Source organism: Apodemus sylvaticus, chromosome 12, assembly GCF_947179515.1.
Source record: "Apodemus sylvaticus chromosome 12, mApoSyl1.1, whole genome shotgun sequence".
Classification (NCBI taxonomy): Eukaryota; Metazoa; Chordata; class Mammalia; order Rodentia; family Muridae; genus Apodemus; species Apodemus sylvaticus.
In genome coordinates, this window is record NC_067483.1 from 7,465,158 (window position 1) to 7,480,343 (window position 15,186).

The window sequence follows — 15,186 nt, forward strand, 5'->3', positions numbered from 1 at the left end:
CAAGGAGATAAAAATGGGTCGATTTGCATTCTTCTACATGCTGATGTCCAATTGAACCAGCACCATCTGTTGAAAAGGCTGTCTTTTTTCCACTGGATGATTTTAGCTCCTTTGTCAAAGATCAAGTGACCATAGGTACGTGGGTTCATTTCTGTACCTTCAATTCTATTCCATTGATACTGTGTCTCACTGTACCAATACCATGCAGTTTTTAACACTATTGCTCTGTAGTACTGGTTGAGGACCAAGATTCTGTTTCCACCAGAAGTTCTTTTATTATTCAGAATAGTTTTAGAAATACTGAATGTTTTGCTATTCCAGATCAATTTGAGAATTGCTTTTTCTAACTCTATGAAGAATTGAATTGGAAGTTTGATGGGGTTCCATTGAATCTATAGATTACTTTTGGCAAGATAGACATTTTTACTATATTAATCCTGATAATCCATGAGCATGGAAGATCTTTCCATCTTCTGAAATATCAATTTCTTTCTTCAGAGACTTGTCATACATATCTTTGACTTGATGGATAGAGTCACACCAAATACTTTATGTTGTTTGTGACTATTGTGAAGGGTGTTGTTTCCCCAATTTCTTTCTCAGCCTGTATATCCTTTGAGTATAGGAAGGCTACTAATTTGTTTAAGTTTATATCCTGCAACATTGTAGAAGTTGTTTGTCAACAGTAGGAGTTCTCTGGTGGAGTGATTTGGGTCACTTAAGTATACATCTGCAAATAGTGATAGTTTGACTTCTTCCTTTCCAATTTGTACCACTTAGACCTCTTTTTGTTGTCTAATTACTCTACCTAGAATTTCAGGTACTTTATTGAATGAATATGGAGAGACATAGAGAGGGCAGCCTTGTCTAGTCCCTGATTTTAGAGAGATTGATTCAAGTTTCTCTTCATTTAGTTGGAGTTTGGCTACTGATTTGCTGTATAATGTTTTTACTATGTTTAATGCATGACTTTAATTCCTGATTTTTCCAAGAGTTTTAACATTAAAAAATGCTAGATTTTGTCAAATGCTTTTTCAGCATCTCTTGAAATGCCCATGTGGTGTTTTTCCTTGAGATTTTTTATGTAGTGGATTACATTGATGGATTTTCATATATTGAACCATTCCTGAATCCCAGGGATGAAACCTACATGATCTTTTTTTTTAATTGATTTTATTTTTATTTATTTATTTATTTTATTTTTTATTTGATGTATTTTTAATTTACATTTCAAATGATTTTCCCTTTTCTAGACCCCCACTCCCTGAAAGTCCCATCAGCCCCCTTCCCTCCCCGTTTTCCCACCCAACCCTTCCCACTTCCCTGTTCTGGTTTTGCCTTATACTGCTTCACTGAGTCTTTCCAGAACAAGGGGCCACTCCTCCGTTCTTCTTGTACATCATTTGATGTGTGGATTATGTTTTGGGCATTCCAGTTTTCTAGGTTAATATCCACTTATTAGTGAGTGCATACTATGATTCATCTTTTGAGTCTGGGTTACCTCCCTTAGTATGATGTTCTCCAGCTCCATCCATTTGCCTAAGAATCTCATGAATTCACTGTTTCTAATGGCTGAATAGTACTCCATTGTGTAGATATACCACATTTTTTGCATCCACTCTTCTGTTGAGGGATACCTGGGTTCTTTCCAGCTTATTGCAATTATAAATAGGGCTGCTATGAACAGAGTGGAACATGTATCCTTATTACATGCTGGAATCTTCTGGGTATATGCCCAGGAGTGGTATAGCAGGATCTTCTGGAAGTGAGGTGCCCAGTTTTCGGAGAAACTGCCAGACTGATTTCCAGAGTGGTTGTGCCAATTTGCAACCCCACCAGCAGTGGAGGAATGTTCTTCTTTCTCCACATCCTCGCCAACATCTGCTCACTCCTAAATTTTTAATCTTAGCCATTCTGACTGATGTAAGGTGAAATCTCAGGGTTGTTTTGATTTGCATTTCCCTAATGACTAATGAAGTTGAACATTTTTTAAGATGCTTTTCTGCCATCCGAAGTTCTTCAGGTGAAAATTCTTTGTTTAACTCTGTACTCCACTTTTTAATAGGGTTATTTGGTTTTCTGGAGTCTAACTTCTTGAGTTCTTTATATATATTGGATATTAACCCTCTATCTGATGTAGGGTTGGTGAAGATCTTTTCCCACTTTGTTGGTTACCGATTTGCCCTTTTGATGGTGTCCTTTGCCTTACAGAAACTTTGTAATTTTATGAGGTCCCATTTGTCAAATCTTGATCTTAGAGCATAAGCTATTGGTGTTCTGTTCAGGAACTTTTCCCCTGTGCCCATGTCCTCAAGGGTCTTCCCCAGTTTCTTTTCTATTAGTTTCAGTTTGTCTGGTTTTATATGGAGGTCCTTAATCCACTTGGAGTGAAGTTTAGTACATGGAGATAAGAATGGATCAATACACATTCTTCTGCATGCTGACCTCCAATTGAACCAGCACCATCTCTTGAAAAGGCTATCTTTTTTGCACTGGATGTTTTTGGCCCCTTTTTCGAAGATCAAGTGACCATAGGTGTGTGGATTCATTTCTGGATCTTCAATTCTTTTTTTTTTTTTTTTTTTTTTATTCGATATAATTTATTTACATTTCAAATGATTTCCCCTTTTCTAGCCCCCCCACTCCCCGAAAGTCCCGCAAACCCCCTTCTCTTCCCCTGTCCTCCCACCCACCCCTTCCCACTTCCCGGTTCTGGTTTTGCTGAATACTGTTTCACTGAGTCTATTCCATTGGTCCACTTGTCTGTCACTGTGCCAATAATATGCAGTTTTTAGCACTATTGCTCTGTAGTATTGCTTGAAGTCATGGATACTGATTCCCCCAGAATTTCTTTTGTTGTTGAGAAATAAAAGAGATTTTTATGTTTCCTTTTTAAGGGCTTCTTCCTGTTCATTTATGCTCTCCTGTATTTCTTTAAGGGAGTTATTTATATCCTTCTCGAAATCCTCTATCAGCATTCTGAGATGTGATTTTAAATCCAGATCTTGCTTTTCTGGTATGTTGGGGTATCCAGGACTTGCTGTTTTGGGAGAACTTTGTTCAGATGGTGCCATGTTGCCTTGGTTTCTGTTAGTTATGTTCTTGCATTTGCCTTTTGCCATTAGTTATCTCTGGCATCAGCTGGTATTGCTGTCTTTGATGGTGGCTTGTCTGTCACACAAGCCTCTATATCTGTGCTCCTGGCAGACCAGTTCTCTCTGTGTACACAGGTATGTAGGTACTCCTGTGAGATCTGCTCTCTTGTATTTATATTTGGAGTGGGCACAAATGATCACCCTGATCAATTCTGGTGGTGGGCAGAAGAAAGAATACTCCTGTCCCAGGCTGCTCTTAGGCCCTTGTGTCCTCAGGATTTCTGGCTGCTTCCTCTGAGAAGCAGTGCAGGTCTCACCCGTGCTGTCTTCTCTGCACTGATGGGTGGTTAGAAACCTTCCTGGGCCACTTGGATACGGTGCACTGTGGCAAATGATGGTCCAAATCTAGAGACAGAAACAGGAAGGCTTCTGCCAGAGGGTTCTGATCTGCAGGGCAGATCTCACCCACATTGTCAGTCCTCTCTGTGCTGATCAGTGGTTAGTTACCTTCCTGTGCCACTTAGAATAGTTGTTGAATTTAGGGTACTAGATTCCAATGCCAGGGATTGTGTTATCTGTTTATTCTAAACTAAGATTGGTGTTTTCTTTATCACAGTGATTCAACTGAACTCCAGGGAATAGTAACCTTGGCGGAGTGAAGGTTTGCAAGATTATGACCCAGCTACCTGTGGAAATTTGGGATTGCTAAGCAGGTTTGTTAGCAACCAACCTTGATTGGGTATGGGGGTGGTAGAGATTGTAAATATGAGCAGCTCCTCTGCAAGCAGTGGGGCAGGGAATTTTACAAGCAGAAAAATAGGAATATGTTTAGATTGATAATAAGCTAATTCACAGAAAGAAAAATTCATTTGCATAGTAAAGAAATGTCCCTAGTACTATCAGAGTGTTTTAGTTTATAGAAACAAATGAAAAAGAGGCAGAAAAATCTCAACCTTTATACACATAAATTACATGTCATGTATGGAATGATGAAGTAGTTTTGAAAATAGGTAAATTTAATCAGTGAATAAAGTTTTACACATATATGTTTGTATATATATCTCACAATAACTATATAAACAACAAATAAATGCATTAAAAATAAACAATTTGGGAGGAGAGAAATAAAAACCATCCAGTGTGGAGGAGTTTTAGCTGTAATAAAAGTGTTCCCTCACATGCACTCATGAATATGTACATACAGCAGACACATCTTAATAAGTATTAAAATTAAACAATATTAAATATGACAGAAAAATATATGAATCAATATATATCAATATATGTATTGATATTTCATATATTGAGATAGGATTGCTATATATAGCTCATGTTGTTCTGGAACTCACTATATAAACCACGATAATGTCGTGCTCATAGAGATCTGCCTGTCTTTTCCTCTCAATGCTAGTAGTAATAGTGTGCATCAACATGCTCAGCAAAAAATGGAACTTTAAAAGAAATTTTGTGAATAAAATTATATGACAACAAGTAACTTTAGAGCCATGTCATGAAGCATTCATCCTTTTTATGGCCTGCTTCATTTTAAAATGTGGCATAACATTTTAAAAGTCATTTAAAGGTAGTTATTAAGATAGATACTGTCCCCTCTCTTTCATTCCACTCCACAATTCTACCAAAACAAGCACTTCAGTGTCCTTCCAGGAGGGTTTGTCCTTCCTGCTTTTAGTTTGTTTGTTTGTTTGTTTTTAAGTTAAATCATAAATTTCTCAGATGATCCAAAAACTTCCTACCCTAGTATGAACAATTATCTGAGCGGACACATGCAAAGTCATTGTGACACTCTGGCAAGCCACTATATTGTGGGGCTAATCGTAACTTTAAATTTTAACACCTTTTGGGCTATGAAAAAAATTTCCATCAGAATTCCCTAAAATGAAATAGACTATCACTATTGTTCTTGATTGTCAAGTAGAACTTAATGGTAAGATCTATTTCTGACAATCTACACACATTTGTTATTAGATTATAAGAATTAGGCTGGATACAAACAAAACATTTACTCCCTACTAGGTGGCCTTCATAGTATCAGAGGTGTCAATGGTTTACTCAACCATGAATCATGTGAGTCACAGTAATGACTTACCAGGAAAGAGGTAAACAGACTGAAACAGTTGCATGACTACTATCAAAATAACCACCTGTCTTCCTTCATTTCTTATATTTTTCATATTCTTAGCATATATCTACGAACAAATTTTAAGGAACTCAGTCTTGTTGTAGAAAACTATGTCTAATATTGAATAATGTTGTCATTTCATAAATATTTCATTTACTATAATACCAACAATGAAGTAACAATGTACATACAAATGTGGCATGATATAAGATGGTAGTCATGAAAGTATGAGAAAACCCTCACTAGAACATGATTAGAATTTTCTCTTTGGGGTGTAATAAAGATCATAATTTTTATAAGATTAAATAATCTATATTTTTAAGGAGTGTGTTATTTTGTTGTTTTCCCATACTAATTTTGTTGACTTGTCAAAAACTATATTTGTTAGTTTTATAGTTTGAAACACTGTTTTTAGTTATTTGGTAGAGTATGATGGTATTAAGCATGCATTTTTTCATTGAAGGACTTTGTAGATTTTAAATAAATGAAAATTATCCTACGTTTTATTACTATATTTTATAAAGGTTCTTTGGAACAGACTCCATGCTTAGAAGAACCTCCATGCTGTTTAATGATAAAACAGTCATTTCATTTTCTTACAAATGTCTATAAAGTTACTCATGAAATTATATGAATATCATGAATATTTCTTATAGTTAATTTCTTCCTTTATAGTTTATTACATATATATGCAATGTGTATAATATGTCTTAATCATACACTTTGCCATTATTGTCTTATATCCTCTTCCCATTGAAACCTTTCTTCTTCCAAAACGTATCCATTGCATTTTGATTTTTTCCCTTGTCTGTTTGTTTTGGGACCACTATAATTCATTGTTTGCCAGCACAAATTATTTGTTCATCCTTTTAGAAAGATCTCAAGTAGCCCAGGATGATTGCTGAATCTACATAGCCTAAAAGTAATACTTGATCATCCTGCCTGTACCTCTCAAGATTTAGGACTACAGGTATGTGGTCTGCCTCTGCTCATACATCCAATTTTAGAGTTTGTAAAGAAAAAAAATATGTATAAGTGTGTGTGTGTGTGTGTGTGTGTGTGTGTGTGTGTGTGTGTTGTAATTGTACATGAATGCAGTCACTAGGAAGACAGCATCAAATCTTCTGGAACTAGAGTTGTCATTCATGTTGATTCACAAAATGTTATCAAGTCTCTTAATGAACATCCTTGATGTTATCTTAGTTACCTTTTTGTTGCTGAGAAAGAAAACCAAGACTAAGCCAAATTAAAGAAAAAAGAGCTCCCCAGTGTATAAACCACCAACCAAGAAGTAGACAAGGAGAGACCTACGGCTCCAGTAGTATATGTAGCAGAGGATGACCCAGTTGGGGAACAATGGGAGAACAGTCTCTTGGTCTCATGAAGGCTTAATGATGCCCCAGTAGAGGGGAATGGGAGAGGAATGTGTGTAGGGACATATCTTCATAGAAGCAGGAGGAGGGAGGATGGGATGGGGATTTCTGGGGAGGAACCAGGAAAGCAAATATCATTCAAAATGTAATAAAATAAAATATGCAATTTAAAAAAGTAAAAAAAGAGTTTATTGGAACTCATTGTTTCATGGTTTAGAGTCGATGTGGGGTGGAACACAATGGCAGGCAGGCAGGGATTAAACTGTTGTAGCAGCTGAGAGCTTATATATTGATCCATAAGCACTGAGCACAGAGAATGAATTAGTTGAAAACAGTTTGGACTTTTTGAAATCTCAAAACCCTGCCCCCAGTGACACACCTTTTTCAAGTCCACATATCCCAACCTTCTCCAAACAGCACTATTAACTGGTCACCAAGTATTAAAAGATGAAACTCTGGCAGCCTCCTCATTCAAACCACTACATGATGTGAAAGTATCAGTATCTACATTTTCTGGCCAGTAGTCCTACATATTGGTAACATTCGTAAATAAAGATAGAATTGCATAATATGACTTTTCCTGACATAAAACATAATAGAGAAGGTAGAAAATAATATCGTGGTATGCTCTGACATTGAGTCTCAAGAAGCATTCCGACTATAGGAGTCCACACCTCTTGTTCACACAGAGCTCAGGGTAGCAGCTGTAGTGCTTTTATGTTTCTTTCTTTTTCTGTACTTGATTGTTTTTTAAAGTAAAAGAATGGCCTGTGTTGGAAATCATTCTCAATCTTGATACCAGTGTTCAGCTCCTTCTACTAAAAGCAAGGGTTTTGCTTCTGAGTTACTGAAAGTTTGAATTCTTATCTTTTAGGTTTGTACCAGCATGTGGGAAACAGCTGAATAGAACATTGCTCTCCACCCAAATTGCTTTTACTTCCCAAACCTTCCTTCCTTTGAGTACAATCTCCAACGCTGGAGACTTCTGACATGAAACTCTGGTCATACAGTACAAACTCTTTGTAACCATCCTCAATCTATCTTCTTTTTGTGATGTCTAGAACAACCTGTCTGCACATTCTGCCAGAAGTTTCAGGCTCCTGACACAGAGATTACTTGAGAGAGGTATTTCTAAGTGTTTCACATTTATGAAGATTTTTCACAAGAAAAGATATACTTACCTGAAGAAAGGAGCTCCAATTGCCTAAACTGTGTCACCACAGAGTTTCACTTAAAAGACCCTGCTGTGATAGGGGATAAAAATGAAGTAAAAAGAAATAATGGGAAAATTAGGAAGAACCCTTTTTCTTCTTTCAGTCATTGTCATGAGTTTTAAGAAAGTTCTTTTCCTTTGATGCCAACTATCACACCTAAAATCTAACAGTCATTTTAGTGTCACACAGCTTGTGAGCTCACAGAATATCTGTGCTAATGAGATCATACAAAAGCAAACAGGCTTGCAAATCAGTGCTAAATTAGGGGATTGCATAGAAATTCTGGACAGTTACCTTAAATATTAAAGTATTTCACAAAAATTATGACAATGAATAAGGACTTGATGACTTTCTTTTTGTCAATATTGACTTCATGTTCATTAAAAGTATCTCTGTGCTTTGAGGTAAGTCTAATTTACTGTAATCTTTGTTTCTCCAATCAATTAAACAAGTTGACATAGAAAAGTGTGGGTATTCAAAGATCTTCCACTGTCAGAAATTAAAAAATACCTACCCTTTGAGTCAAAAGATGTCAATGTGCCTTTTGAAGTTACTGAATGACATATATTATCTATAACACAATAGCAGAAGTTGACATCAAAGGAAAAGAACTTTATTAAGGCTCATAACAATGACTGAAAGAAGAAAAAGTGTTTTTCCTAATTTTTCCATTATTTATATATTTGTTTATTTATTTATTTATTTATTTATTTATTTATTTATTTTTGCTTCACTTTTATCTCCTAGCACATCTGGGTCTTAAATTTTGTCTGCAGGTTTCTTAGACACTTTCTAGCAATTTCTTCTAGTTTAGTTTCTTTTCCTGATAAAATACTCTGAAAAAGCAACTTAAGGAAGAAAGTATTTATTTCTGCTCACCATTCAAGATTACAATTCATCATAGCTGGAATCCCAGTAAAAGGATCTTAAGGGAGCTCAAAAGTTACAAAGTACCCACAGCCAAGAGACTGAACAATGAATGCTTGCACTCAACTCCGTTTCTCCTTTTAATAGAATATAGGATCTCATCCCAGGGAATCCTGTCATTAAAGTGGATGGGTTTTGGTACAGGGAGAAAGTTTCTGAACAGAAGACCAATAGCGTATGCTCTAAGAGCAAGAATTGACAAATGGGACCTCATAAAATTACAAAGTTTCTGTAAGGCAAAGGACATCATCAAGAGGACAAATCGGCAACCAACAAATTGGGAAAAGATCTTCACCAATCCTACATCAGATAGAGGGCTAATATCCAATATATATAAAGAACTCAAGAAGTTAGACTCCAGAAAACCAAACAACCCTATTAAAAATAGGGTACAGAGTTAAACAAAGAATTCTCACCTGAAGAACTTCAGATGGCGGAGAAGCATCTTAAAAAATGCTCAACTTCATTAGTCATTAGGGAAATGCAAATCAAAACAACCCTAAGATTTCATCTTACTCCAGTCAGAATGGCTAAGATTAAAAATTCAGGAGACAGCAGGTGTTGGAGAGGGTGTGGAGAAAGAGGAACACTCCTCCACTGCTGGTGGGGTTGCAAATTGGTACAACCACTCTGGAAATCAGTCTGGCGGTTCCTCCGAAAACTGGGCACCTTACTTCCAGAAGATCCTGCTATACCACTTCTGGGCATATACCCAGAAGACTCCCCACCATGTAATAAGGATACATGTTCTACTATGTTCATAGCAGCCCTATTTGTAATTGCCAGATGCTGGAAAGAACCCAGGTATCCCTCAACAGAAGAGTGGATGCAAAAAATGTGGTATATCTACACAATGGAGTACTATTCAGCCATTAGAAACAATGAATTCATGAAATTCTTAGGCAAATGGATGGAGCTAGAGAATATCATACTAAGTGAGGTAACCCAGACTCAAAAGGTGAATCATAGTATGCACTCACTAATAAGTGGATATTAACCTAGAAAACTGGAATACCCAAAACATAATCCACACATCAAATGAGGTACAAGAAGAAAGGAGGAGTGGCCCCTGGTTCTGGAAAGACTCAGTGAAACAGTATTCAGCAAAACCAGAACGGGGAAGTGGGAAGGGGTGGGTGGGAGGACAGGGGAAGAGAAGGGGGCTTGCGGGACTTTCGGGGAGTGGGGGGGCTAGAAAAGGGGAAATCATTTGAAATGTAAATAAATTATATCGAATAATAAAAAAAAATAATAGCCAGAAGCTGGAAAGAACCCAGATGCCCCTCAAAGGAGGAATGGATACAGAAAATGTGGTATATTTACATAATGGAATACTACTCAGCAATTAGAAACAAAGAATTCACAAAATTTTTAGGCAAATGGTTTGATCTGGAAAATATCATCCTAAGTGAGGTAACCCAGTCACAAAAGTATACATATGGAATGCAATCTCTGATAAGTGGATATTAATTAGCCCAGAAGCCCTGAATACCCAAGGCACAAATCACATAACAAATGACTCCCATGAAGAAGTATGAGAAGGTCCTGATCCTGGAAAAGATTGATCTAGCATTGGAGGGGAATATAAAGACAGAGAAAAAAAGGAGGGAGGTCATTGGAGAATGGATGGAGAGAAGAAGGTTTATGGGACATATGGGGAGGGGGGATCCAGTAAAGGGGAAATCATTTGGAATGTAAACAAAGAATATAGAAAATAAATATATTAAAAAAATAAAAAATAAAATAAAAAAAAATTAAAAAAAATTAAAAAAAAGTGGATGGGTTTCTAGCTCAATTAACCCTATAATCACTGTGCTCTGGCTGGTTTTATGTCAACTTGACATGTTAGTGTCACTTAAGCAAAGAGATTGGTATTTTAAAAGGTTGACTTGTAAAGTAGCCTATGGTACACTTATCTCCTTGACTGATGATTGATATGGGAAATTCCACTTCACACTGGGTGGTGAAAGTCATGGGTTGTTGACCCCTGACCTGACATATATAACCAAGATGTCTGCTTAAGGTGTGATGAGCAAGCCAGTAAACAGCAGTGGTCTCTACATGGTCTCTGCACAGTCTCTGCCACCTGGTTCCTGCCTTGAGTTTCAGTCCTCTCTTTCTTGTATGATGGACAAATAATTGGAGATGTAAGCTGAAATAAACATTTTTCTTCTATAGCTGCTTTTGGTGATGGTGTTTTATCACAGCAATACAAACCCAGACTGAGAAACAACTTTATGAACATGCTAATCTAACCTAGATTATCTCTTTCAGGTGTGCGTGGAAGCTTGCTCCCAATGATTATAGGCCCTGTCTACTTCACATTTAACTAAAGTTGACAGTTACACACAGATTTGTTTCACCCAAGGACAAGTCCTTGCTGCATGTAATCTTACCAGAGAGAGAGAGAGAGAGAGAGAGAGAGAGAGAGAGAGAGAGAGATCCAAGATGTGGCCTTCACAGGTTGTGTGAGGGGGTAGAATCAGCAATTCCGTGACGGATTTCTGAGTATAGCTCAGATTCTTTTCCCAAAATTTCTGACTTAGTAGTTCCAGATGAAGCCCAAGTGGATTCTTCTTAAAATATTTTTAGTAGCTGTAATTGGCCTGGCCCTTGAAACACATATTTAGTATTGTCAACTGCCCTGCAAAGAGCAATTAAATCTTATTTATTTGCCATAATTTAAGTTCATTATAAAGGTTTATATATTTTTCATCAGTCAGTTTTAACTTATCCTTTTTATTTAAAAAATAATAGTTGTGTGTATTTGTGAAGGTGCGATATGTACATGTGAATCCAAGTATCCCAAGAGGCAAGAGGACAGTGTCAGGTCTCCAGGGGATGGAGACAATAACAGGTGTGAGTCACCCCATATGTAAACTTGAATCTAACCCCAAGTCCTCTGCATGAGCAATATCTGTACTTAATCCTTGAGCCTCTTCTGCATTTTCTAAATGATTATTATATGTTGCCACTCAATGTGCTAAACCTTAATTTCACACACACACAAAGGGTTTACAAGTAAAACTTTGTGTCTCTGTGTCAAATTCATAGGCCTAATTTATTGAAGAATCCCTTGCATACAATTTAATAATGATAAACAATATATTCATTTTTGTTATATTCTAACATAGTAAGCTGATTCTTAATACTTTTAATCTTTCAAGATATAGTTTTCTGAAGTTTTATCTGGAATTAAAATCTGTTATATTTTATTTTTTAAAAAATATTTTTATTTTCTATATTCTTTGTTTACATTCCAAATGATTTTCCCTTTCCCGGATCCCCTCTCCCCATATGTCCCATAAACCTTCTTCTCTCCATCCATTCTCCAATCACCTCCATCCTTTTTTGTCTGTCCTTATATTCCCCTCCAATGATAGATCAATCCTTTCCAGGATCAGGACCTTCTCCATACTTCTTCATGGGAGTCATTTATGCGATTTGTGCCTTGGGTATTCAGGGCTTCTGGGCTAATTAATATCCACTTATCAGAAATTGCATTCCATGTGTATTCTTTTGTGACTGGGTTACCTCACTTAGGATGATATTTTCCAGGTCAAACCATTTGCCTAAAAATTTTGTGAATTCATTGTTTCTAATTGCTGAGTAGTATTCCATTGTGTAAATATACCACATTTTCTGTATCCATTCCTCCTTTGAGGGGCATCTGGATTCTTTCCAGCTTCTGGCTATTATAAATAAGGCTGCTATGAACATAATGGAGCATGTGTCTTTATTGCATGCTGGGGAATCCTTTGGGTATATGCCCAGGAGAGGTATAGCAGGGTCCTCTGGAAGTGTCATGCCCAGTTTTCTGAGGAACCGCCAGACTGAATTCTCAAGTTCATCTGGAATAACAAGAAACCCAGGATAGCTAAAACTATTCTCAACAACAAAAGAAATTCTGGGGGAATCAGTATTCCTGACTTCAAGTAATACTACGGAGCAATAGTGTTTAAAACTGCATGGTATTGGCACAGTGACAGACAAGTGGAGCAATGGAATAGAATTGAAGATCCAGAAATGAATCCACACACCTATGGTCACTTGATCTTCGACAAAGGAGCCAAAAACATCCAGTGGAAAAAAGATAGCCTTTTCAACAAATGGTGCTGGATCAATTGGAGGTCAGCATGCAGAAGAATATGAATTGATCCATTCTTATCTCCATGTACTAAACTTCACTCCAAGTGGATCAAGGACCTCCATGTAAAACCAGACACACTGAAACTAATAGAAAAGAAACTGGGGAAGACCCTTGAGGACATGGGCACAGGAGAAAAGTTCCTGAACACATCACCAATAGCTTATGCTTTAAGATCAAGAATTGACAAATGGGACCTCATAAAATTACAAAGTTTCTGTAAGGCAATGGACACTGTTAAAAGGACAAAACGGCAACCATCAAATTGGGAAAGGATAGTCTTTCTCTTGACTATGGATGCAATGTGACTGGCTAGTTACCTGAGATTTTGCCAAAACTTCTCTGAAATGATCGATTCTAATCAGGAGTTATAAGCCAAATAAACCCCTTGTTCTAAGATATATTTTGAAACAGCAACTGAAATTATACTAGGACATGCACATACAAACAGACAGTCACACAGACATACAGACAAAGACACCCACTACATCCATACATAGGTACACATGGAGAAAGTAACAGAAGTATTGGTTTTTAACATGTACAATTGGCACCTCATCAGGGACACAGAGTTTGGCCAAGGTGTTTCTGACCTTGGTGCAGATCTTTTTGGAGACTTCTCCCTTGTAGCTTAGGCAAGATAAAGAAGCTTAAAATTTCTATTTACAGACTTCCCTCCCACTCCTGGGAACATGTGGGGAGGATTGACTCACCTCGTAGTCAATGTCCAGGGCATCAGTCTCACCCATGGTCCGAAAGTGCTGTGTGTTTCTGTCCACAGTGAAGTTTGCCTGCTTTCCCACACGCTCAAGAAGAACCGAGTGCCAGTGCTGGTCATCTAGAAGGCTGCCCAGAAGCGCTGAGGGTGCAATGCTGCTGAGCCGGGCTTTGCTGTCATCTGCAGAAGGGGAAGGTGGAATGGAGTCTTAGCCCATGCAGCCTTTAATCCTAATTATCAACAGCACTGAGTACCAGTACCTGATGTTTTGTCAAACAAACTCAGCTCAAGCAGTCCCTCTACAGTGCATACCACTGGATATTTGGAAGGAGTCATGTGGCAGGCTTTTGTCTCAGGTTCCAGGACCAAGTTGTAGCTCAAATGATATACACCCCTACTTCCTGACAGGAAATATAATGTTTCCAGGACACCAGCAATCACATGGTAACAGAAATGTTTACAGTATTGGCCAAAGCAATAAGATTTAAAACAACCATGTCAATATTTATAAAAAAAATAACTAAATATATATGTACATACATACTATTTGGAAGGATTATGAATGAAGAATGCAAATCTTGAACCTATTTCAGAGGAAGCCACTGACCATACAGAGTATGTCTGTGCATATGGGAACTGAGGAAAACATAAACATCCCAGCTGCAAATGTTGAGTATCTACTGTATGAACTGAGTCCCTCCAACAAAAATTTAATGTCTGCCACTAGCACATAGAATTTGTCTCAACATTAAAGAAAAGCTGTCATTATTGATACCAATTTTTTATATCTTTATAAATTGTATGAGTATGTGGGTGTGCATGCGTATGTGTACATGCATGGATTTGATTTTTCTCCTACTACCATGTGTGTGCTGTAAATTAACTTTAGATATCATGTCCTTTACCATGGAACAGCCCTTTTCCCCATTGAGTCATCAGTTGGGCCTCTAATCCATTCATTTTAGTTTGACAGAATAGTATATATTGCCACTCCACTCAGAATATGATAGCAAAGTGTAGATATTCTCGTTCTTGTATTGTGTCATCTTTAATGCCACGTGTATTTACCCGTGCAGAGATGAACGACGCTAGGCGGCCTCAGAGTGTCAGGATGAACTAATCTCCCTGTGGGCTGCTCACCCTGCTCACTCCTGCCTTCATTCTTGCCTGCTTGTGTTGTTTGTCTCATTGAGTACAGATGGCTGACTTCTTGCAGGATTTAGCATTGGGACACCACAATTAGCATACTTGGAAAGTAGGAAATGTGAGTTAACATCTGCTTCTGTTTATTGATTTATTATTTATTTATTCCGAAGGCATTGCAGTCTAACCATTGTGAGATTATGCTAATACATTAGGAAATATCCCTGTCTCTTCTTCCTCCCCTTCCTCTGAATGACACTGCAGACAATAGTACAGGTTATGGTAACATAAAGAAGGTATGGAGCAGAGAAGGAGGTCGATCTTCTGAGAACACTAGTGTTGGTGTCTTAGTCAGGGTTTCTATTCCTGCACAAACATCATGACCAAGAAGCAAGTTGGGGAGGAAAGGGTCTATTGAGCTTACACTTC

The 15,186-nt window shown here is 37.4% G+C and overlaps 1 protein-coding gene across 2 annotated transcripts in view; it reads right to left on the reverse strand.

Moving 5' to 3' along the window:
* LOC127697709 (contactin-associated protein like 5-2) overlaps nucleotides 1-15,186 on the reverse strand; it is a 909,987-nt gene that overhangs the window by 517,872 nt on the left and 376,929 nt on the right. For both annotated transcript variants that reach the window (XM_052201021.1, XM_052201020.1), the window contains exon 6: nucleotides 13,610-13,794. In XM_052201021.1, the coding sequence (XP_052056981.1) occupies nucleotides 13,610-13,794 (185 nt within the window). The remainder of the gene's footprint in view (nucleotides 1-13,609; nucleotides 13,795-15,186) is intronic.